The sequence below is a fragment of the Acanthopagrus latus genome, chromosome 5 (assembly GCF_904848185.1).
Source record: "Acanthopagrus latus isolate v.2019 chromosome 5, fAcaLat1.1, whole genome shotgun sequence".
In the NCBI taxonomy this organism is placed as follows: Eukaryota; Metazoa; Chordata; class Actinopteri; order Spariformes; family Sparidae; genus Acanthopagrus; species Acanthopagrus latus.
This window is the reverse complement of record NC_051043.1, coordinates 28,902,169-28,928,190: the sequence shown is the minus strand read 5'-3', so window position 1 is coordinate 28,928,190 and position 26,022 is coordinate 28,902,169. Positions and strand designations below refer to the sequence as shown.

At 43.7% G+C, this 26,022-nt stretch overlaps 1 protein-coding gene and 1 long non-coding RNA gene across 6 annotated transcripts in view; one reads left to right on the top strand and one right to left on the bottom strand.

The window, feature by feature from the left end:
- unc5db (unc-5 netrin receptor Db) overlaps nucleotides 1-26,022 on the bottom strand; it is a 211,371-nt gene that overhangs the window by 19,230 nt on the left and 166,119 nt on the right. For 4 of the 5 annotated variants that reach the window (XM_037097681.1, XM_037097679.1, XM_037097680.1 and 1 more), the window contains 6 exons: nucleotides 25,804-25,968; nucleotides 24,111-24,143; nucleotides 21,644-21,829; nucleotides 16,790-17,152; nucleotides 11,080-11,164; nucleotides 1,926-2,097 (listed from right to left, as the gene is read on the bottom strand). In XM_037097681.1, coding sequence (XP_036953576.1) covers nucleotides 1,926-2,097; nucleotides 11,080-11,164; nucleotides 16,790-17,152; nucleotides 21,644-21,829; nucleotides 24,111-24,143; nucleotides 25,804-25,968 — 1,004 coding nt within the window. The remainder of the gene's footprint in view (nucleotides 1-1,925; nucleotides 2,098-11,079; nucleotides 11,165-16,789; nucleotides 17,153-21,643; nucleotides 21,830-24,110; nucleotides 24,144-25,803; nucleotides 25,969-26,022) is intronic. The other variant, XM_037097678.1, reaches the window with a different exon arrangement.
- LOC119019252 lies at nucleotides 17,664-25,809 on the top strand. The gene is made up of 3 exons (XR_005074966.1): nucleotides 17,664-17,744; nucleotides 21,656-21,889; nucleotides 25,675-25,809. It is a non-coding gene; the product is annotated as an uncharacterized LOC119019252 (long non-coding RNA).

Genomic DNA, 26,022 nt, shown 5'->3' with positions numbered 1-26,022 from the left:
ACCGAGAAACTTCTCCAGGTGATAAGATCCTTTTTTTTTTTCTTTTACACATTCATCTTTTCATAGGACATGTTTTCTGAAATTGAAAGTTCAAGAATGCAAACGAGGTTTTATCTAATCAAATATGAACTGATTTACATACAGGACAGAAATCTGAAAATAAAAACACAGGTGGCTTATTATAATCATCATGACTCAGCAGTTCATGAAATAAGCATGCAGGGAAATTTTGATTCTCACATGTGAAAGTTGGATGATGACAGGTTAAAAATTCTTGTTTCATCTTGTTGACATATTAGAGTCAAAGGTTATTACAGAGGGGACTACTGAATATCTATTTTTTATAACTCAATAAATCAGAAAATACTCTCATCCGCCATAAAAAAATAAAATCTTGCCACGTCGTTAGGATTTATTTTGATTAAAATCCGGCTGAGAATGAAAAACCTTAATACTCAATATTGTTTTTCGCTAACAACAAAATAACAAATTATCTGTGTATTTACATGGAACTAAGCTTTAGGAGCGTTCCACCTTAACTGTCCTCCAGGTTACGTCACATTCGTAGATCGACTCTTCTCCACTGGCAGGACGGCGGCGAGCGGAACAAGCTGCTGCTAACATGAGTTGTTCAAAAACTTTCTTTTTAGTAACTCTGTGTACACAAACAATGTTGTCAGTGCTGGTGTTCATGTGTAGAGACCCTGGTGATGCTACCAGCACAGTTTCATGTTGTGTCGAGACTTCTTACTGTTTTAAAAATAGAGATTTTGATGCTGTTGTTAAAGTGCCCGCAGCACTCCCACTGAAAATGAGTTTGACCCTAAAATGAAAATACAGTAAATCTTAAAAGTGCCTCTTTCATCGTAATTATGCTTTCACACGTAGGTTTGACACGATGAATGAAGACATTCAGGTCTCAGATCACTGCGTAACTAAAACATTGTTAGCTCCTCTCCCGTCACGTTCAGGCTCTGTGCAGGAGTGTGTGTTCAGCAGGACTCCATCGTTCTTTCAATAACATCAAGTTTTGACACCTGCTCGCCGAACACCGTAAAACCACTGCGCCTACATGAACTACTTACTTATTTATCGAAATCCTTTTATTTCACATATAAAAAAACAGAAGGAAAAGAGTCTAGAAACACAAACGGACATCTAAACTTTCTTTAATCCTTCTTTAAACTTCTGTGTCCTGAATTCTGGTGACTTCTAAAAAATAATACTTTTTCAAATTTTCATTCATTCATTAAATTTTTGTCCGTGCCACTCACAGAGTCTGTGCACCCCGCTGTGCTTAACAGCCTCTTGATGACATCGCCTCACCCTGTGATTAGCAGGAAAATCAACGCAGCAGATTTTAGAACATGGACGCCCCCCTTTTCTTTGAAACTTTCCCTGGAAAACAACATGAATTCTCTGAAATTTGCTGTATTTCTTTCTCCGTCCCCCTCAGACTCACTGAGGAGGACAAAGCGCAGCACTGGACCACATGCTGTACGGTGCCAAAAGTAGAAAATGTGGAAAAAACGGTTAATCATAAATCAGAAGAAATGCAGGAGAACTGTGACTCCAGGGGGAAAGTGACAAAACTGGAGACCTCCGATAGAATCAGGAGGGTTGACGAATGTGCTTCATCTCTTCTGATGTTCACTTTGTAACAGAATAAATGCATCTGCATGTTTAATATCATTTTTATTTTAGGTTTGAGCAGCAGCAGGCTGGACTGCAAACACAAACCGCAGGCGCTACAGTTTAGTGAGTTTACCCTGCTTTCATTCCGGTCGACATTTAGCCACTAAAAAACAAATAAAGCCACGGAGGAAAAAAAAGACAATCGAGGACGGCCAAGTGCCGCGTCAGAACCGAGCTGAGATCCTGACGGGCTGCACTGCACTTGACAGGTGTGGGCCTGCAGCTCTCACCTCCCATTTGCTGTCCTGCGTTTTCCTCTTGAGCTGGATGTTCCAGTTCTCGGCGTCCACCTCGGCGCAGTGAGCGATGGTCATGGCCACTGGGCAGAAGAGGTCCAGACCCGGAGGACCGTATGTCACCTCTGGGCCCAGGAGGATTTCACAGCCTTCCAGTGTTTGGACGCTTAACACACAGTGACACACACACAGAAGAACAGAGAATGAGACACACTGTAGAAGACACACAAAAAGAAGTCGTGGTCACAGCAGTGCACAAATACCCGCTTTTAAAAACATGACGGCGTCTTTTCACTTATTTAAAATCTCGCTGAGACATTCTGTGATCAAGACAAACCTCCGACTGAGAAAACAGGTCATGTTCATGGATTACATCCTGCTGTGAGCATCCACACTTCACATGCCTTTCAGTATGTAACAGTTTCCATTTGTTATCTCAGAGTCATTATATGTGCTGCTGCATGAACGGCTCTCGTGGACTCTCGCTCCTCCAGTTTGAGTTATCTCCACAAAACCGCGCTGCTGGAATTTGTTCCCGCGCAGGTGAAGAAGTCACTGCGATTTGTCGGCGAGCTGGAGCGTGCTCATTAAAAATGGCTTTAAAACAAACAGGTCGTGCCGGCAGATGGTGGCGGCAGCGGCTGGTTTTCAGACAGAAAGTGAGAGAGAGAAAGAGAGAGAGAGAGAAAAATAAAAGAGGGGCAGGCGGGATCACGACGGCGGAGATCATCGCTGTGTTGGAGCTCGTATCAGTCATCACACGGCAGAGATCAGAGGAGGCTGATTTGTTAAGATTTTCTCCCCTGAATGAGAAGCGGTTTATAGTTGTCATGGGAGCAGCAGCTTTAACGGACGGTACGCTACACGGTGACTCAAACTAACGGGCTGAGAATGAGGAGGGATGTTTAATGGTGTCGTAGAAGACAGGAGCAGACCGGGGTCATAATTCAGTCTCCACATCTCTGTTCACAGCCAACCAACCAACTGCATAATTTCAAGATTACTGTCTGATGCGATACGTAAGAACTGGTCTTACTCAAAACAAACATGGGGCTAGCTGGTGTCAGTGGATATGTCTGCAACACAATGTATCGTCATCATAACGTCAAAACTGCTATTTACACACATTCTGCTAGTAATTGTAGTTCATTTTTTAACGTTTTCAACTAAAATTCTACATATTGCCCCTTTAAAAAAACCATGCAAAATGGTTCATATCAGACGTGTGTCTTTAGGTTCAAGAGCTGGTCGACTGCACATCCATGATAGTAAGAACAACAATAGTACATCTCACCTTTCAAATACAGTTACAAAGCGGTTTATAAAACCGATAAAACACAAAGTGAATAAAAGAAGCTGAAAAACTTTTATCTGCGCATCAGCTCTAAGATTTAATCTGGACCCAGGAACAAGCAGAAAAGATGGAAAGAGAGAAAAGTAACTGTGATAATTTAATCGACTGGTTATGAATGCATGAGGAACAGTTTCCAGGTGTTCGGTGAGATGATCTGCTCCTGGGAATGTCTGAATGGATCGATCTATTGATCTGCTTCTTTGTCCCATGATCAATCTCACCGCATGAACATCAGCATCTTTTTCTTTATTATTCTTTCACTCATTTCATTCACCAGAGTTCAGAGACAGTTAGAATCAGTTGACTGCTCTGCTCTCACCGCTGTGTTTGAATACTGAAGGCTGCTGCTTCATTGTTAATGCTCCTTCAGGTTGCTGACATCCGCTCCCGACCTCCAGATACCTGCCTCAGCATCTGACCCGGGGGAGGCGGAGGGGGGGGTGATATACTCACTTTCAACAACCTTGCACAGCCACCTCGCCCTCTGTGCTACGTCTCTTAGCTCACAATCAGTTTTTTCTGTTATGTCAACAGCCGACCCGCTCACGACGGGTCCCGGAGAGAGAGCTCTGGATCCCTCAGCCAACAGCCCTGAGCCTGATCACACATTTAATGTAAAGTGCAGGTGAGGAGCAGATTACCTGCTTCTTAAGTGGGCTGCAACTCGTCGGGGGCCCCCCGAGAGTCCAGCAACATTAAAGATGCGTCCGAGAAGTTCCACTTGTCATCACGGTGAAGGGCTCTATACAGCTTCCCTTAGATGAGGTGCATTATTTAGAGGCGAGCGATGACTCACCGCTCGGGGACCCGCGGAGCCGTGCAAAGTGGCAGTCTGGGCCGGGAGAGGATACGGCAGACTTAATGAATGCACACATTAGCACGCTCCATTAGCCGCACCTTTATTTGCTTGTAGTCTCCCACCTGTTTGTCCCACTGTGATTTTGTCCATTTTTAAGGTGATGCAGGCATCTTCACGCAGCGTGTGGACGCATTAATCAAACAGGCATCTAGAGACGGAGCCTCTGCACCGCTTCACTATCCAGCAAAGACATTTCAGCTCTCCCGCTTTGATCGCTCATCCATCTTCTGCTGGTGTCTCCTTTCAACTGCAGAGCATTCATCAAAACAACTCCAGTAATCAAGAGCTGACAAAAGTTACTTGATTAAAAGAACAGCTCTGTAAAACATTACCAATAACTTCAACTAATCACCGATCTGTTGAGAAAAACAGTGCGCCTTGATTTACAATAGCATCATAATGACTTCTCAACTAACTTTGATGCCACTTCGTCTCCAGCCCCGGGCCTTGTTGTGCAACAGCACCACTTCACCGGGAGAAAGTGTGAAGCCGGAAGAGTGTCAGCAACGAGGCTAATCACTTGACTCGACCACTCAGAGTGTTATTTGGTCACTTATCACCGAGAGCGCAGCTCAGATAACTAAAAATAATGTCTGGAAATCACTGAACAAGTTGAACAGATTGCTTGAAGCAGTTTGTACGGTTGGTGATATGTTGAGTATGTTTTCATTCATGACTCATAACCAGAACAACAAAAAAGGAAATGTAAGAAAAGTTGCTGTTAAGAAGACTTCTGGCAACTCTTGCCAACATGCAACCGAAGCTTTTTTCTGAATATATATGAGTCAAACCTTCGTGTAAAAGCAAGTACGACAAAAGCGCCACTTTTAAGATTTACCGCATTTTCGTTTTCGGGACAGACTCATTTTCAATGGGAGTGCTATGGGCACTTTTATGATAGCATCAAAATCTCTATTTATAAAACACTAAGAAGACTCGACACAACATGAAACTTTAAGGTGACAGTTAAGGTGGAACTTCTGTTTTCCAGCAACAACTATCCACAAGACTTTTCACACGTAACTTTTCCGGCTTTTGATTTTAGTATTGTTTCTTATATGAGGCTCCTTTTTCAACTTCAAGGTCAATATTGTTTTTTGCTAACGATAAAACAACAAATTATCTGTGTATTTATATGGAACTAAGCTTTAGGAGCGTTTCACCTTAACTGTCCTCCAGGTTACGTCACATTCTGAGATCAACACAAGCTAGCAGAACAAGCTACTGCTAACATGAGCTGTTCAAAAACTTTCTTTTTAGTAACTCTGTGTTCACAAACAATGTTGTCAGTGCTGGTGTTCATGTGTAGAGACCCTGGTGATGCTACCAGCAAAGTTTCATGTTGTGTCGAGACTTCTTACTGTTGTAAAAATAGAGATTTTGATGCTGTCGTAAAAGTGCCCGTAGCACTCCCACTGAAAATGAGTTTGACCTGAAAATGAAAATACAGTAAATCTTAAAAGTGCCTCTTTCATCGTAATTATGCTTTTACACGAAGGTTTGACTCGGGTACATTCACAAAAAAGCCTAGGTTGCATTTTAGTGAGAGTTTTGCTTTTAGCTGTGATTAAATATTTAGCACGACTGTTAATAGTTTTCATAATAACATTATGGAGAATTTATGGGAAAAATACGCATGTTGGGGAATTTATCCAACAAATTGTGGGATTTTTTTTATCATTCAGAAATCAATGTATGGATTAGAACACGTGACGAGTCGAGAAAGCCGGATTAGCTGACAGAAATCGTGCGGCAGAACATCGGCAGGTCAGTGCTCTGGGGAGGACGCGTTTAACACCTGTCTGCATTTGTTGTCCTGCTGAATATAAGTGAAGACAATGGAGAGAGAAACACTGCGGCTCTTCTCTCCAAGCTGAACGTACTAACGAGATCTGATTCATCACACCGAGTCTGTAAGTCCTCAGAGAATAAGCAGCTCTCAAACATCAACCAGGAGAATTTCTCCTACAAAACACGTGACACAAACTATCCGTTTCTAAACCCAGAAACCAAGAATTTTTTGGTTGCCTAAACCTAAAAATACAGCACCAGAAACCTGTAACAACACAGAAAATAATAAGTGAACTTAGTGTAAAAATAACAAGCTAACAGTATAATAATAAGTTCCAAGATGTACACAAGCCCTGGTCTCCTCAGGGAGCATCCTGTATTTAACCCACTCACCCACAACAGCTTATTCAATATGTGGATTTTTTCACAGTTTCACTAAATAGTCATTGCTGGATATTTTCTGCAGGACAATTTCCTGACAAAAACAGGTCATATAAGCCCGAAACATGACCCGACCCAGGTAGTGTCTGTGCTCTAAACCTGATCAGAACATAAGCACAGCGTCGACAGAACCAAGTTTCAACATAAAGAAATGTTAAGTTGCTATATGTGTGTGTGTGTGTGTGTGTGCGCACGCGTGTGTGTGTGTGTGCGTGTGTGTGTTTTGCAGAAACAGTAACCTGCCATTTGTGTTGTTCAAGTACAATGTTCAGCTTGTCACCACAACTTATTATTAGGCTCATCAAAGAGACAGAGAAACGTCAACAGCCGAGAATTCAACCTCCGAAATCACAGAGATGCTGGTGTGTGTGTGTGTGTGTGTGTGTGTGTGTGTGTGTGTGTGTGTGTGTGTGCGTGTGTGTGTGTGTGTGTGCGTGTGTGTGTGTGAGCTGAGTCACTGCTCTATCTCAACAGGAAACAGAAAAGATGATGACCACTCTGAAAGTCGATGTTTTCAAGTTTTGTTTTGTTTTTGTTTTTTGTCTAGAAATAAAGAAAATCTTCAAACGTGTCATTAATGCAGCTTTTGTTTTGAAGGTGCGTTTGGTTTTGTGGTGGAGGCCTCAGGGACCGGAGTGTCAGTCGATACCGGGCAGTCAGCCCCGTCTGTTTACACTTTATCTAACGTGAGATATCTCAACAACCATCCAGGTTTTCACGAAATCTGCTGTTGATATCGATGATGGATGAATCATAATGATTCTTTCCTTTAACACCAGCTGGCCCAAAAGTTTCCCTTGTACAAAATCTAACGAGCACTAAAGCACATTTGTTCTTAGAGAGGAGTCTTTTCAGTTACGGATGCTCTATGAACTGTTCTCTCACATCAGCACCAAGCTGAAATGTAAACTTTTGGCATTTAAAACCCAAAAGATAACGTCTGTATGTCCAGGATGTGATCGTTACAGGGAAAATCTCAAGATCTAATTAGCCTCGAGGAACATCTGCAGCGATGTGAGCTTTCGGTTTGTGTTGCAGACTGGACAGATGTATCGTTGTGTCTCTCAGCACGGGGAGATTTAACATACGGCACAATTCATCTGTGACTTTTTTTTTTCCTTCTCTTTTAATATTTCCGTCAAATGAAAACTCAGAGATCACTCTGATGAGAGCGAGCTGAGTTTATTTACATAAACCTCGATCAGAACAGGTATTACCGTCTGTCCTGAGTGATCCGGTTACTAGTGGACAAATGCAACTCTGCATACGTCTAAAGTGACCACTTGCAGATAAATACATACATCACTGGGATAAAACAGACATTTTATTGTATAACACTTGCCGAATTTACAAGAAGGCACAGATAATTAAGTATTTGTCAGAGACAGAGTTCACAAACTTTACACAGTTTAATTTAACTCAACAATTCACAAAAGTTAGTGTTTTTTAAAGGGGGTCTGGCAACTTTCACCAAAGCCAGTGAAGAAGTTGGCCACAGGCTGCTGGTCACCAGGGGTGTTGAACCTGAAGTACTCGTGTGTTCATAATGCAAACAGTTACGTTATGTTTAGCAATTTACATCTTTTAAGCTATTCCAAAAAACAGAAGGATGTTTTGGAGTCTTCATCCTGGTTAATGTTATCAAGCTTTAAACTGCAGTTTCCCTGCATGTCGCGCTGCAGGCACCTTCACACCGGCGCACTTCCACTGACAACCATGTTTATTAGTTTATCACTTTAGCCGTCAGACTCTACAGAACTGCAGTGCACTTCCTTAGCTCTGACAATATTCTTCCTTTATGAAATAAAACTTAGCCGCGGGCTGTCTAGACAACAATAAATAACATACAGTACTGTGTCCCAAATGTTCAGCCGGGCCTCTTTCATAAAGCACACATATGGAAACTAGTTTCATCATTAAAAGCTCTTTTCCTACCAGGACAAAGCTGCTTCTGCCTCAGTAGCTTGAGGGATTTATCTCACAACACAAAGCGCTCGTAAACCCTCAGCGGCAAAAAGGGAATATGTCTGACCTCAGCAAAACCACACCTTCAAAAAGATTTAGATGAGCCTCTGAAAAATAAGCTTTAATAGGACTCGTTCAGGGTGTGGAAAAGTAGGTTGGACAGGGATTAGGGCCGGACGCGGCGGTGAGAAAGAAAGGATACGGATCTCTGCGTGTCCTCTGGCCGGCCAGGATGCAGCCAGTGATTGACAGCTGGCGAGATGACGAGCAGAGGGAGAAATAATATGGATGGCTACAGTAAACATCTCTCTGCTCACAGAAAAAAGTAAGCACTTGAAAAGCACCGCTGTGGTACAAACCAAATACTGCCAGGCTGCAGCCTGAAATGTCTTTTAAGTGTTTCAAAGCTGGATAAACCAGTGGGAGAAGAAGACGCTGTCTGCTGGCAGGTAGGGATCGACAACAGGAGATGAAGGCGGCTGCAGACTGCTTGTAAAAGTTTATAAAGACATGATGGATTACATTTGCAGTATACGTTTACACATTACTGCCCGGAGAGGATCTGCTGCAGAAGTTAGTGATTCATGGGTTTCTATATACTGTAGAGCATCATGTCACCCTGCTGGGAGTGAAGTGGAGCTGCTCTGCATTCTCTGAGGTTAGTAAAAAAAAAAAAACCACATCACTCTGTGTGTCATTTCCACCATCAGGCGTCTCTATCAAAACAAAACTGAAGAGGAGACAAATCAGATCTGGAGACAGTCAGGCGCAGAGCCGAGTCACATCTGTTTACAAGCTCAGAGATGAAGTTTTGCTACTTTTAAGATTAAAAAAAGAGGATTTATCTTCACTCCTGTTTATCGACCTGACTGCAGCAGTGTTTCTGCAGAGGTGACCTCCACCTGTCGGCTGATGGCTGGAGCTTACGTAACATAACGTAGTGTTACAGACAGGAGAGAGTTCGGTGAAAGGTTGACCTGAATTCAAACAAGCTAGCTAGCTTGCAGCTGATGATGGCTACAGCAAAGTAATCTTGCTGTTTTGGGGAGGTAACATTCACAGGAGTAACGCAAGTAAACAATGCAGCAGCCGATGAAAATCTGATGTGACTCGGGCACAGATGCTCACGGATGAGATAATGTTAGCTTGATGCTAATGTGACGGCCCAATCCTGAAAACTAACCAGACTGGGACACCGATGTTCGGATCACTTTCTTCTTTCCTTTCATGTGCTGATGAAAACCTTTAGCAATCATGGATTTCTCAGGCTACGATCACTGTTGGGAACATTTGGGTAAATGTAAGCACACGGCACAACCAAAGGGTTTCAGTGCCGTGTCAAAGCGATCCACGCACTAAGTCATCTTTTACCTCTAATGCTAGCAGATTGCGGGCACTCTCCTCTTTGTTCAAGCAGAGCTGTGTGAATAAACAATGACATTTCAGAGGAAACTGGAAGTCCTTGTGGCTCTCTGCGGGGAAGAGTGTGCAAAACCCCCCTGGAGAGAAGCTCAGTCCATCCAAGGGTCATTACCTAGCTGTGATCGGAATACATAATGCTCGCACTGCCAGGATGAAAGGCCTCGGGAGACGTCTGCGCCTTCTATTCCGCCGTGCATGTCCATCAGCGCACCACGCTCCATTCATCACCGCATTCATCATCGTTTAAACAAGCTTGCCGGGTCGTGACTCTCTCCCAGAGCGCCACATTGTTGACATCGAGTGGAGTGCATAACTACATATTGACTCTCCGCAGAGTAGCAGGGACAAAAAAAAGAGAGAGATTGGAGGATTGAGGGTTTGACTTTGCTTCCTATGAGTCCGTCGGCTAAATGAAGGACTGTGCTGCAGAAGCCCCCCCGGGGTCACAGAGCGCACACCTGAGATTCTCCACAGCAGCTGAGACATCAAAGCCCAGACTACCACCTGTGGGGGTCTTCTGGAACTGAACACCTATACTGTGACATCTAGAGGACTCGTAGAAGGACCAGGAGACGGGCTGCAGTGCTCGCTGGGCCCATCTGCCACACAGCCCACCAGCAAACACACAGATACCAACACCCACAAATACACAAATGTTATCAGCACCACCACCTCCAGTACTGCGACTTTTGATAAGTCCTCTCACTGTCTTTGCTTTCTTTTCAACTCTTTTGCTTGTTTTTTCTCCGAGTGATAGTTGTAAACATTAGCAAATCAAAACTTTTGGGTTTGAGATGGTCGTGACATGCCACAGATCAGACGTGTGAGAGTTCGGCATGTTCAGATATTAGTCTTTAAAAAAAAACAGTGACAATAAATCCTACAATTAAACTTTGAAGCTTGAAAGAATACTTTTGTCATACTTGGATATAAAGGAGGAGAGAAGAAGGCGTAGTAAGAAATAACACACAGGCTCATTAAGCCGAACTCGGCACAGACGATAAATAATAAGAGAATGTTCTTCTTTGACATCGGCACGCTTCAGTCTATTTCTGTTGTAATTAAGTGATGGAGAGAATTAGACTTGTAACTTTATAATCTGCTTAAGGAAGACAACAACATGTTGAGACGTGAAGGTCCTGCCGACTCGACGCTCGCAGCTGGAACGAAAGTAGCGCAGGGATGGTAAATAATTAGAGAGAAACAGGACAGTGAGGACGGAGGACGGGGCGTCGGGAGAGATGGATGATAAGATGGAGGGAGACTGGCAGACAGATAGATGCTTGAAATGGTATTTGGGTAAACTCTGGCCTCACCTTGTCTCTCCCTGATTGATCACCATGTACATCTCCCAGGACATATTTTCAGCCACGGCTCCGTGAGGCACCAGCAGGCCGACCCCTGGAAAAAACACACACAAATGAGTCAACATCAACAACTCCATCCAGCCCGACAGCAGGAGGTGGAGACAAGGGTGTGGTGTACATCCAGGGGTAATGTAACATGTGGAAGGAAGTTAACAAAAAAGTCCAAATGTGATTATTTTTACTATACAACTTATTATTCTGCCACTCTAATCGCTTTTTTTTTAAACGGAGCACGACAACACATCTGCTTCATTACTCCTAATTAACATTATACTATTTTCAATCTGCACTGAACGTTTTCTTCACTCACGTTTTGTTTCTTTTTTCTTTTTCCTCTTCTAATCAGCTGTTATTGTCTCCACGTCTTATCTGCGTAAAGGTTATTCTTTCAAAGACTTTATTCGATTTAATGACTTATTTAATCCAGAGTGTGGATGATGAAGTTCGGGCTCAGAAGAAATGCTATAAAAAAAAGAGTTATAAAACATCACACGTGTATTTATACTGACACAGAGTTCAGGGACGTGTGGACTTCTGTTCTGGTTCTGATCACGTACTGTACGAGTCGGGTTTAAAGACGTCTGGACACAAACAGGAGCGCGTATGGTCCGCTGAATTTTGATTGGTTTCCTGCAGCGCTCAGACAGACCTCACGATAAAATTGGGTGTGATTGATTCTCTCTTTAGGGATTTGTCTCCACTTTCATCAGGTTTCGACTTTGAACTCAAAGCGGCGCCACATTTACAATATCAATGAGGTAATAATACAAAACTCAGAAATATCTGTTTGTTCCAGAACACCGTTTGAAGCTAGAAAAGGTGGCAGGGTCCGCCACATGTAAACAAAGTAAGACAGAATAAACTGTTTTGTTCTTAACGGTCAGTTTGCTTGTTCAGTTTATTCAGTCATGAGAACAAAGAGAGATTGATTATTCAGTTTGTTGAAGCACTTTTTAAAAAAATGACGATCTTTCTCCTCAGATTAAAATTTCTTCCTCAAAACTACAGAATGCACCTTTAAGGAACATTTCATCATAAATGTCTAAAACCTACGGAGCCCCAGACATGACATGGTCAGAAAATAAATAAACTGTGGCCACAAAATACTAATTTGTGTGGGTTGGTATAATGTGTGCACTCATCCTGAGGACATCACAGCTATTTCTAGAGAAGGTGCGCTTGATTTGCTTACCCAGCTGTCCAGGAATGATATCAATATTATCAATTAGTATTTGGTGTACACATTATACCTACTTGGTGACCACAAATTAGTATTTTGAGGCCACGAATTAGTATTTCGTGTGCATGTTATAGCTATACTGTGGCCACAATTTAATGTCTGGGGCTCCGTAAAAACCAGATCCAAACGTGACCAAACTATTTAAGAAAACGGCATCTATAAGGGGACACTGGGTCTCCAACATCAACAGTCCAGATGAACTTAACAGAAATAACAGGAACAGAAATCTTAATAATGTTTTAAAACGTGACGCTGTTGTCTTGAACGACTGAAAACTGTTGTGTTTGCTCAGATAATGTCGGGGCGACGCTGTAATCTCGGTACTTTCTAGTGGACCGACCAGCCTGGAGAGGAACCAACAGACACAGATGAATGATTTGATATCTGATCTGTATTAAGCTGTGAAACACGGGTTTGTGCGACTCTATCTAGAAGAACAGTTGTTCTGCTGCTTGCAACGCTCTGGATCGTGTCGCATCTCTTTTAAAGCAGAGATCCGTTGGAGAGCGACGCTGCCCGACACTATTCATCTGCTCCTGTGTGAACAGAAAAGCACTCGCACTGAACAGAGGAGAGAAGAAAAAAAAAGCCCTGCTGTGCAAATAAAAGGCTCAGAGGAGCAGACAGGGAGATGACAGATAACGCTGGGCTCTGGCAGCTCTGTTGGGAGTGAATATGTTTGTTGTTGCTCTAAAAGTGTGAATTTTAACTAGTTTGTTTTCATTAAATAAACATGCAGCGTCACGTGTTAGCATGTTAGCTGACGGGAGTGACGGATTTAAAGATTCTCCGCCGATGTTTCTTGTTTCTAAAATGGTCAGTTCACCCAAATAAAACTACAACAAACACAGATGCATATAGTCTGAACGTATGAAGAATGAGCAGCTGAGGAAAAGCACTTTTCTTTTTGAATATTTCCCAAATAATTAGTGAGTGAAGTGTGTAAATTGCAATTCCCCTTCAAACTGGTTATATTTGGACTTTTATTCGATGTCTCTGCATCTTTGAAAATAACACCCTCCCTCAGTTGTTCCCCTCAGTCTCAAATAAAGGTGTGAACTGAATTTACTGTCCTCTTAAAACAAAGCAAAGTTTACTTGTAACCCCTTGTTGTACGTTTCTTTTTACTGTATTGTACATAAATAAAATAAGGATTTACATGCTAAATATTATCTTTGAGTGCATCTACCCTGTCCGAAGTTTAATTTGTTTAACATATAAAGACCTGAAGTGTTTAAATTATCCAGCATATCTCAAGAAAATACAAGTTATTACAAAACATTCTTTAAAAAATAAAATACAGGATGTTGTAGAATGTGTTTATTGTGTCTATTTTATTCCGTCTTTTTTTGATTCGTATTAATCTTTTACAAGTAATGAAATCTGCACACAGAAAAAAAAGGTTGAAAATGCTCGCTTCAAGAGTCCAGGGTTACGATCTGGATCTCTCTTTGTGTCCCACCGAACAAAAACAAATCAGTCTTCGCCGTGTTTTTAGGAAGAAAATGTTATTTAAATCTGTCTATGAATAACATACCAAAAACCTTCAGACTATAGAGAGGAATAAAGCTGAATGTCAGTGCAGCTGAAGTGGAGATTTTTGGTTCAGAGAGACAGAGAGAAAAAAGCTCATTTTAAGAAAACAGCCTTTAAAGATACGTATTGTAAAAAATTCCATGCATTTTTAGACACAAACGCGGTGAAGTGGTGACGTCTTCTGATATTTGAAACTAAACAAAACACTGTACTGGACTAAAATGAAACATCTATGTATTTTCCACTTTTCTGAGAGAAGCCATGTTGTGAAAACCCCAAAATCTCAAACCTGACGGATGCATGAAGAGTTGTATCATCACCTGTGGAGAGTCTGCTCTTATTCTGATGTTGTTGAACATCCTCAGTCTGATATAATCATGAGTGACGCAGATCTTTTCCTCCTCTGCTTGTGTTTTTGTCCATGACCATGTGTTTTCTGAGGTCTCCTGGTCATTGTGCTGATTTCTTTGGGCAGAAACTTAAAAGCGCTCACTGATTATCTGACACAACATGGAAACTGATTTTGCCGCAGAACAATTCAAATGCCACGTTTAAATCCAGGGAACACAAACTGGGCCGGACGTCTCAAAACCTCTACAATGCTTTACACGTACGTAGTGTGAATCCACTCTTTAAACGACGGCATTCAAAGGTTAAGTGAACCGCTCAGATGCAACCTGTGTTTCTATTTCTGTTCCGTATCACTGAGGTGACGAGAAAAGAAGCTTCGGTAATCTGCGGTGAAGTGCTGCGTACGGCCGATTATTCAGTCTAGTGAATGGCGGTCCGTGTGGACGAGCTGCGTGAGTGCCGCACTTGACAGCGGCCTCTCAGACTGAAAGACGACCGCAGGAGGTTGATTTCAGCTCTCCACGCCAGCCGGGGGGGGGCTGCTGTTACATACACGAGGACCACAGAGGGGGCTGTAAGTGCGAAGCGACGCGCGACCCGATGACCCGGCGGCGACTGTGACGGGAGCCTCGCAAACTCCTCAAGTCCCTCCATCGATGACCGTGCGCCCCCCGTTTGTCTGAGAGAGCCGGTGAGGACGAGAAGGAATAACAAAGAGCTATCTGTCATGGCAACAGTGCTGATGGATCTTAGCAACAGCAAATATGTATATATGTATATGTAGTGATCATCATATAGTGAGATAACGACTTCTTAGTGAACATGACAGAGTTCGGAGGAGGTCGGATGTGTCGGATGAACGTGGGAAGCTTTTTGTTTTCCTTTTCTTTTTACATTTGTGTGTGTTTCATAACTTTGGCGTGTATTTATGGCTGGAATATGTGTGTGCCGTGTTGCAAACATTATGTGTGTGCATGTACTGATTTATGTTCTTCTTCAAGTTTAGAGCAACTTACACAGACTGTGACCTTTGTAGTGTTATTTACATCGTCAAGTAGCGGTGGTTTAGTCAGGTTAAGTCAAAATAAACTACTTGATTGGGGTTAATCAAACACAATTTAGGTTTAGGAAAAGATCATATGTTGGATTAAAGTAACAGCGGCAGGATGATTAGCATTGGGCCGTTGACCGGGTCGCTGTATTTGCTGCACTGGGAGCGAGAACATGCTGCAATCTCTTGGCAAGAAAGCAAACGAGTCTTTGCCAAAAATTTCTTCTTCAGAGTCGGAGAGTATGTTGCAAAAGCGTTTTACTGTGTTCTCTCAGACAGCAACTTAAATAAACCCGAGTCGCTTCCAGAACCAGACAGAACCAGAAGATCAAGCTGCGTTAAGGCGAAAAACTAGCCGATGGAAATCATTCGATGGATTTGTGTGTGTGTTCAGTTTATTGACTTATTTTATGAATGAACAACATTAAACAGACGGCATCAGAGGTCATAATGAAGGGAAAGTCTTTTCAACACATCTGTAAGATGGTTGTTAATCTGCGATTGACTATTTTGGGAAACGCATCTCTGGTTTAAGACGCTTCATAAAATGGATTTTATGATCATCTTTCGTCTGAGGATCATCTTGGGGAACTTGAAAACATTCTTTGAAAGCACTAACAGTATTTTCCAGGAAAGTGCAAAATGGCTTCATCCTCTCTTCTGAGACTCAGCAGCTTCAAAGAGAGTCACTGAAAACTTGCATCGAATGGCCGGTTTTACAAATTTGTCAGCTGGAATACAGGATCAGGAAAAACAAGCTTGCTGAAAGGAGCTGGTAGAGCCGGCAAAAAATACCCAGGTATCCTCAGACCAGGCTGACAGACAGACGGCTCTCATCTTTATCCCCTCAGTCTGAGACTCTGGACTCGGGGAGATGCCATCGAGCGCTTCTGGCAATCAAAAAAATACAGTATTTATCTGAGTGAAGTCACAATATCTTACTGTCATGGTTTACTCTTTGATTTCTTTATTCTACTCCCTGTTTGATTCTCTGATTATCTTCTGCCAACATATTTTTTATTCATTAAATGAGCCTGTGTTGTTTTTATGGATTTGTGTCCAAAACAAAATCTTCCACATTGCTAAAATACGATGTTAAAGTTCTGTCCTGTTCTTTTATTCATACTCTTTTTTTTTTTTTTTTTTGGGAAGCCCCTGACTCGGATCCGTCCACCTCCTCGGGCTGAGAAATGTTCACTCCACCAAAGTTTTTTGCTGCGTGTGCCGACAAAAGAAAAAAAAAAAACCTTTACAAACACGAGCGGAGAAAAGCTTGTGGGAGATGTTGGATGTTTGTTGTTGTGTGCGAGAGGTTCTGGGAAGACTGCACTTTCCTGCTAAACAGCCCTGGCGCACGGCGGCGACTGTAATGAGAAGTTACTGCAGCCGAGCTCCACAGCGTGTGAGCGCAGATGAAGACTGAGGCGGTGTTTTGTTCTACTAACAAACTTCAGCTTGCATCTACTTCCTGTGAATCTCACCGGTGTTTGGCACCACCAGACGTCCTCCGGGGTGCCCGAACACGCCGGTGGTCCTCAGCAGCTCTTTGCTGGCGCTGAAGGGCCCGTTAAGTGTCAGCAGGCCCTTCTTGCGTCCGTCCGTGGTGCTGCAGTAGTCTCGGCTCAGGTCCCGCGGGAACGTCTCGGCGGGGGCTTTGGCGTGGAACTCCGCCCGCTCGGCCACACCTAGCGAAACCATGAAGGAGCTCTGAACTTTGACCTTAATGTCCGGCAGGGGGTCGAAGAGCTCTTTGTCGGCGCCGTCCTGGAAGCAGAGCGGAGTGCTGTACGTCCGTCCCACTGTTAGGTCGGGCTGCATGGAGGAGTTGAGGAGCAGCGGGTTGCCTGCAGAGACAAAGAGACAGCACAGCCACACAGTCACCTGAACGGCTCTGCTCACATCATCGTTTAGCTAATGAATCAAAGCCAAACCTCTGTGCTTCCTGAGGAGCACTCGCATGGCATTAGTGAATTCACTGGTGCCCCACATTCAAAGAAATGAGGTCAAGATTGTGCTTTTTTTGTTTGTCATTTCCTGAGTTTGAAATCTGAAAAGGCTGAAAAGCTTAAAAGCTTGCAGAGAATGCCTTCATTTTTTTTACTTTCCATGACAGGAACAAAGATAATAGGAGAGAGAATATGTGCCAGTCAGCCTGCATGGATTAAATATCATCAGTGGATTTTTGTCTGATTTACGCAGCACAAAACACAAGATAACTCTATTTTACTAAGACCAGATATGCAAGATTAAAATAATCTTCCATCTGCAGAATTAACACAAAGTCCTGGATATCCTCAGGTAACATGAGTCTGGTTCTATCCGGGTTTGACGGACACATCTCTGGACTCCTTCTCCTGACATTTTCCTGCGACTGACCGGCGGAGCTCCAGCACCAATTAAAACAACATGTCCGGGCAGGCGACCAGTGCATCAGAGGTAAGGGAGCACAACCTGGGCAGAAGGTCCAGGGCTCGGAGCCACGGTCAGAGCGTTAGATTTAATTACCGAGCACACACACAGCTTGATCTCCATAATCCATCTGCTGGAGTCAGCTCCTCTGGACGCTGAGTCGTCCTCCTGAAGGACAGGAAGGAGGGCCAGGAGGGGGTGTGGGTGACTGCTCTGTAAATGAGGGGAGTCCAGCAGCTCCCAGTATGGACCCAACAGCCTTCGGAGGGGAGGGGGGGTGTCTTCATCTGTGGCCATTAGATGTGACGACGCTGCCAAGCGGAGCGAGGAGCGCGCTGCATCGATCTGGCAGACGCAGACATGTGGTGCTCCCGGACGAACCGTGCCAAGATAACGGTGAAGTCACCGAGTCCTTGCTGCCCAGCTGTTGCCTGGTGCAAGGCAGGAGGCTAATGTTGTTTTATTTTTAGGGAAATCGTTAATTATCGGGGCCGTGATTTGTGATGGGCGTTACGGGGCGCGTCGGTTCTGACTCGCTCTTCAACTTTTCCTGACGTTTTCTTTTGTCTCTTGAATGGATATGGAGTACGACAAGACGTGTATTCATATTATAGTCACTGCACGGCTTCTTCTATTCTAAAAAATTTAAAATAGAAATGTAGAGAAGATTACAGAGAACAGGGCTGCAGCTCAACAGTATTTTTCATCACCAGTCAATAAATGAAGCTATTGAATTGTGCAAACGTCTGCAAGCAAAGATCTGAAATTCCAAATTTCCACTTTTAAACACAAAATGATAAACACTATGAACACAGTTTCAGGGCTTACTGCTAAAAGTACAGAGCAGTGGATCGGCTGCTGTACTGGTTAAAGCAGAATATTCAGAAAAAGTATTTAATAAATACAATTTTATTTCCTTGTCGGCTTCAGTGGTGTAAAATATGGTTTAACGTTTCATGTCCTCCAGCTTTACTGCACTAAAAAGTTATTTTATAAGATGATTAAACATAAAAAACGGTTCAAATGTCTCACGACTGATGCTGTGAATAAAATCACATTTCAATTTTGCCGTTGATTTAAAGCGCGTACAGTAAAGTGATGCAGTGGATCTTAAGTCACATCTTCACTGTGTCTCGTTACTGTCACAGATTCTTCATTGATCACCTGTATTTACAGCAGCGCCGCACGTCTGCATCAATTCATGCACTGACCTCTGCATACACAGCAGGATATAGTTTAAGTTTCACATCATTTGAAAATGATGCGACGATCTAAATGCTCTGATAAACTCACGGATGACTTCTGAGCAGTCACCTCGTGTGGTCGCCCGTCACAGCGACGAATAAAATATATAAGAGAAGTTCAGTGACACTCAGAAGCTCACTTAGCTGCTAAATAATAAAAAAAGGAACACATTACATCATATGCTGCATGATGGATGACTTCATTTGCTTTGGTGCTTTGTGTGAGTGAGTTCTGCAAAATAAAACTCTGAATAAAATGAACTGTAAAACTCTGTAAGTGCTGCTGAAGTTTAGCATCATTTTCGCCACGGTCTGGATGATTACTCGGTTCTGATTGGCTGCAGGGTGTCAATTAATTCCTGATATACGGACACATATGGATCCACTCAAGCAGTTCCACTCAAACTGTCTGTATCTAAATGAGTGGCGTTGGCATCAGCTGGCTGCCAACACGTTATAAAATTAACTTAATTTGATCTCATTTCTTTAAGAAAAGTCTTTCCGTCAGCGTATCGTCCTCTGAACGCGACAGCACGGCGCCTGAAACACACAAGCTGCAGGAAGTAGCTGTGACCGTCCCTCTGAACTTATCATCTGGCATCATCTCACGTCAATTTCCCCGTTTAGTTTGCAACTTCATGAGGTGAGCAGACTTCTTTATTCCACCGTTTGTAAACTGAATCCAAGGTTCGTTTGTTGCTTTTACTGGAGAAGTGAACAACGTTTCCATTGCATATGAACCTTTGTGGGATTGTAAAGACTGATTCCAGTTATTAGTCAAACCCTGCAAAAGAATTTGCTTGTGTGAAATGCATGAAAATAAAAAATAATGATCTTGGAATAAGCAGGATAATGGAAATGGGGCAACTGTCCGTCCCACATGTTGTTGTACATTATCCCCTAATAAACCAGAGACATTCATCCTTTTGAGAACTGCTGTGATTTCTTCTTATCAATTTGTTATAGATACCAACATATCTGCAGATTATTTTCTGCGAATCACCAGATCTACGAACAGGAAGAATGTTTTCATTTCAGTATTCAGAGTATGCAGAGATGTAACCTGCGATATCTGTGTTATCGACTCCGTCACCAGGCGTCTTTGATTGCACCTGCACTACAAATAAGATACAGAATAACATCTCAGATAATTGCTAATCAGACGGCATTGCGTGAGAAATGGAAAGATGCATTTTTCATTTCTAAACGGGCCTCTCTGTGACAGTGAACCTCTCGGCGACTCAGCTGATACTCCAGCTCTCGGTCAGAGCTGCAGCCCGGCGGACGATGCCTCTCTGCTGCTGACATTCGATCACTGCTAAATTTTCTCCCCTCCGGTCGAGTGGAGAATGATCTGATTATCGCTTGAGTGTGCATCTTTAAGAATGGCGCGGCGAAAATGGAATGGCAGTGGTGAGATGAGAGAAGTTAATGAAATGTACCTCAGGTTGAATACCTTGAGGGATAGGTTTGGAATTGGGCCTCTGATTAAAAATCACTCAGAAGGAGAGGTAATGCGGAGAGACAGGTTCAGGTCCAAAGACTCATTCAGCACTCTGCCTTACAGCCGGTCCGGCAGCAGAGGGCCATCCGAAAGCATTCAAGAACTTCTTCAAGAATTTAAGGGTTTCTTTTTCTCGTGATTATTAGGCATGAAAATGCTACTGATTTGCAATTAAACCCAACGCTATAAGACGCGTTTTCCCCCCTGCAGGAAGCGTTTAATTTCATCCAGTGTTTATGAAAAGGACGGTAAAATGTTAACAATGCGGTCGCAGCAGAAGCAGGCTAATATAAAACGCCTGGGCAACCTCCAATACAAACTGGGGCCGGGAAAGTGTTCAACATTTCATGTGGCGCCTCGGACGGGCTGAAAGAGATGAGAACAGAGAGGAGTGATTGTGGCCGGTGGAGGGCACAGCAGGCAGCCTGCACGGAGAGCTGGCCTATTTAAATAGGATTGATGACCTGCTGAATGTCGACCCAGCTCAAACCACCTTCCAGCCCGCCGTTCTCCTCACACCCCGACGAGGGGCGGGGTTCGACCGGTTCTGCGGGCCTTGGGGGATCCGAGGCGCAGCGTGGGCTCCGGCAGATCTTCTCACGGGCGCTGTCACCGCGGCGGCCAGGATAGATCACCCTTCGCTGCGATGGCTATCACTTGCGCTAACCCAGAAGTGTCAGTGACAGTAATATGAATGCCTGTAGCGAAAGCTGGCCGGGACAGCCGCAGTCACATAACCAACAGAAGTTATTGCTGTGCACAACAAAAATTGAATTGATGTTCACTGTTCCATAACCCTCACATTTATCCATCAGAGGTTTAGGCCAGTGTAATCTGATGGAGGAGATTGGCTGTCTGACAGTCAAATGTGTGGTCTGCTGGGAGGGGGTGGAGCGGCGCCGCTCTCTATCAGAGATTGATTATCTCCTGCGTCAAAATAACAGAGGAGCAGGTCTGTCAAAATAGAAGGACAGGGCCTTTCCCTGATTATGGACGTATAAATCCTAAGCAGATGGGGAGCCTGCACGCCACGCTGCTCCATGCAAACAAATGCCATCAATCAGAGGGGGTGGCCCTGCTGCTGAGGTCTTTGATGACACCGCCTTTTGGCCTTGTGGTTGTTGGTGTGTGTCAGCGTGGAGCTGATGGGACTCTCTCTCTCTCTCTCTCTCTCTCACCTTGTCTGGTAGTCTTGAAATTGAACGACTGGAAACCCCCGGCGAGCGCAGAGGAGTCGATGACGTCCACGCCGTACTCGCTGTGGTTCTTCCTGTACAGCATGACGGCGACCACGAGGATCGCCACGGCGATGATGCCGGCCCCCAGGCCAGAGTACAGAGCAACGTCGTTGGAGCCGTCCATGCCTGAAGCACACAAGACACACGGGAGAGGAACGCTAAGGTCAGCGGCTGATAAAGGTCAAGGTAAAGAAACAAAGACAGGACAAATTCAGTACAGTTATACTTTCTTCACTGCTGTAGCTCTGATCAGTATCAAAGCTTTTGTTTACAGAAGCACTACTGTAAATACGAGGAGAGTTATATAAAGTATTTCAGAGCACGAGTGATAAATGGAAAATTTATGGTTAATTAGACTTTAGTGCAGTGTAGTGTTGCATTATGGGTAATGTAGGCCATGTTTTCACTGGAGTGCTCTTGTAAGCTATCATCATCAAAACTCAACACATCATGAGGGGTTTTTCTTTTCATATTAAAAGCCTACCTATAAACTGAAGGCTGAATGACTTTTATTGTGAAAAGTAAAAGGGGGGAAGGGGTGTTGAGTTTCGTTCATGGTTTGGCAGAGGGGTAGTGGAATACCTTGTGATGGAATTAGCGCTGTGGAAATGCACATTATACTGAATTTATCAAAACGGCAGGTCAACAAGAAGAAAGTATTGAGTCTGCATTAAATGGGGGAGCACGAGAGATCAATAATATAGGCGTGATCCTCCCTTTCAATGAGGCAAATTAAGGCTAAGGCCAAAAATCTTTTGACAAATAACTTAATTGTGTGCTCAAAGTCACTAAACATAAGCCGTTGCTAATACAGAATCAAGACTAGTAGAATAGTAGAATCTGGGAGTCGTACATCTTTGTCCCATAGAGGTTATAAAAGCTTATATCAGCTCATAAGAAAGTAAGAAGTCGTCTAGTGGCAGTAAATGTTCTGTACAGGGGAATAAACTCAGCAGCTCCTCGACACGCAGGAGGAACTTCAGTTTGAGAGACAGCCGTCACCATCCCCTGCTAATATTCATGCTCAATGCTATCGCTAATCCACGCCTGTGATGTTGATCTTCCACTCTGCCTGCGATGGTTATTAACTGCGTATGACTATTAAAACCGAGCCCCAGGAAGAAACACTGACTGCAGGGGGGCTTTCAAAGTGTCCTTCTGAGATTCCTCCAGCACCTGAGTCTTTTCTTTCCTACTGTGATGAAAGCAGCATTACCAAAAAAAATAAATAAGCAAAAAATAGTGAAGAGGATTTTTTTAAATGTTGCACATAAAAGAGCTCATGTCTTTGTTACTTTAATTAAGACTAAAACCGTGTGGGGGATATGGGGGGAAAAAAAACAAAAGAAAAACTGTGGAGACAATACGATTATTTTATGTGGACAATCAAGGTCAAACACAGGAAAGAGTCACAATGTGTTGCACTGGCTGCAGCGTGGAAATGAAACAAGAAGGATGGAAAGTGGTAAGATGGAGCAGACCATCTGTCTCATCTCTCCATGCTACATTATGCACCACAGATAGGAATAAATGAACATGTCCAGCCGTTACTCTAAACTGTTACGTATCACACTCAAGCTGCTAACATGGAGGGTGATTAGCCTAACTGCCTTTAGACCCACCGGTCTATATCCAATGGCTATGATGGATAACTCACGGCGCGGAGAGTCGGGAGCCCATGTGGTGTAGCTGGTGGTCACCAGTCCGTGCGAGGACCAATAAGGGGCAAATTGATTTGGAGTATTCCTACCAGGGCGATCACTTGCCAGATACCGGCTTCATGGACTCCCCCGTTCAATCAGTCAACCTTTCCTTAAAGCCTGTGAAGACGGCAGTAGGCAGGACTGTTACACTAATGCGTAAGGCTAATGAAAGCACTCAAGCTAGCACCTGACAATCACTTAGTCAGCTCCAACTCCGGCAAGTGATTGAAAGCCGCCACAGGAATGCGAGGACAGCGCCGTAAATTGGTCAAATTAGCTCATTTGCAATGATTACAACCCATTAATCCTCCACAACATAGCACATGTTCACTTGTCACAACCAATATATCTCCTGGCTCAAAGTAGAAGCACAGCTGTGATGTCACGGTTGTCATAAAAAGTCGGGCACTGAATAATGACATGAATGTGTAATGAGCACTTGCTGGGTTAAAACAGGAGTTGCTCAGATCAAAGTGAACTAAAAGGGCGGTAATTCATGATGTCGCTGCTTGCAGAGTGTGTACTGAGTGAATGCAAACGACTTTCACTCCCTCTCCTGCCAACTTAAAAACTCGTAATTTATCATCTCTGGCCCCGAGAATTCAGGGCATTACATGTTAGTGGCGGGTGGGGGAGGGGCGTCGGTGTCGGGGGGAGGGACTGGGGGGGTTGAAGATGAAAGAAATCCACAGAGGAAGACTCACTTTGAGGTTTAACGTCATGTAGCAGCTTTCGATCTGCAAAGACAGAGAGATAGAATGAGACAAAGGGGAGAGAAAGTGGTGATTAAAGTCCGAGCCTCTGTGAAGTGACTAACAAGTGTGGTCTGGTCCCGAGCAACAGAGAAGCGCTTCCTGCTGACTGTACAGTATCTGATAATGGCCAGGCAGGCATCATTACTGTCCCTCATATCAACGCAGACAAAGGTGGTGAGGTGCAAACTGCTCAAAGGCCGGGGAAATAACTCCGAGTGGGCCAATTATCTCCTAACACGGGTCCAAAAACAAGCTTGATTTACACGCTTTTTGACCAGACGCTCTCCAAATTATGTATATTGTGGAAACCAAAATGAAGATCATCATCATCATGAGCACATGAGAGTTGAAACAGTGTTGGGACTGTGATTTAAAGGGTGATTATTCTCCATAGATTAAGCTACGAGTCTCCGTGATTTATATATCAAAAAAATGACATCGGTGTGCGCCGACCATATTAGATGCAGATAAATTATAATTTTCAAACTCATTAGCAGGATGTCAGACTAATTGCATCTGTCATCCTGTGGAAAATGCGCTCGGGATGAACAGAGATCTTCGCTCGGACGACAGATTGTTTCGTACGTACGCATAACTTAGCAAATGTCAAACTAAACTGAGTCTTGACTTCAGCGGAGCACGCCTACTCACGCCTTTAATGTAGTTCTATCTCACACAGATCTATCTCTGCCTCCACAGTTCAGTCAATAATAGCATTAGCATTAGCAGTAGTTACTAGAAGTAGATGAATGCACACTGTAATGGCTGCAGAAAGAATGGCGTCATCTGCGTATAGGTTGATTCCCTACAAACCTAATTTTCAGGCTGTGGGGGTTAAATTACTGACCGCAACCAAAACAGGAAAAGACGTTGTTTTCCCTGGTCGCTGTCACCAGTCAAAAGTGGAACAACTGGAATAACTGAAAACTCTACACTGCAAAAGAAAAAGCAACCAGCTGATGGAGGAGGCAAAGAAGGTAAAGAGTCATTCATTCAATTTCCGATTAGATCAGTAAAACCTGCCTACTTATTCATACACCCGTGTGTTTAATCTGCCTTTTTACACCACTGAGATCAGGATTTCCAGGTCAAATTGTGATTCTTACAGTTGTGTTTTACTTTGGACGGTAGCTATGATGCTAACACTGTCTTTACTACAGCGGCGCCAACTTTAATGGAGGACAGCTGAAAAGTTGTGTTTTTCCACTGGAATAAAACGGTTCCTCTGATGATCTGAAACGGCATTCCTTCAAATCACAGTCCCGATACAAACACGTCGTGTTCAGCCCTCTTTCACCGACTCTCACCATGACCCAAACAGTGCAATGACATTTCATTACAAACGTGAAGAATCATTCAAGAGTGAATGTCTGCATGTCTTACCCTGTGACAGATTCAGTATGACATACAATATGTCAGGAGAGCAGCTCACAGGAGAAAGAGCGCCGACATCATCATGCACCGAGCATCCGTGTCAATCCACTGTGTGATTTCTTTTTTTTTTTTTTTCCAGGGCGCACCTCCTGCTCGATCATGCTCGTGATGGTTTGCCATGTTACAGCGAGCGCATATATGGTGATGATAATGACAGGAGAATGATGACAGTGATGATGCTGATGTGGAGCAGAATGACAGGTCTTACTCTGGGTACACAGTCCATCTGTGCAGTTCTCCGTGGCCTCGCTGTTCCCTTCGCACATCCTGCCTCGGTGTCTGGGTGCCGGGGAGTTGCACTCGCGACTCCGCTGCCTCTCACACTGGCTGCTGCACACGGTCCAGACGGTCCACTCGTCCCAGCCGCCGTCAACTGCAATACGAGGAGATATAAATATATAAAAGTGGAAGAACACAATAACAGATG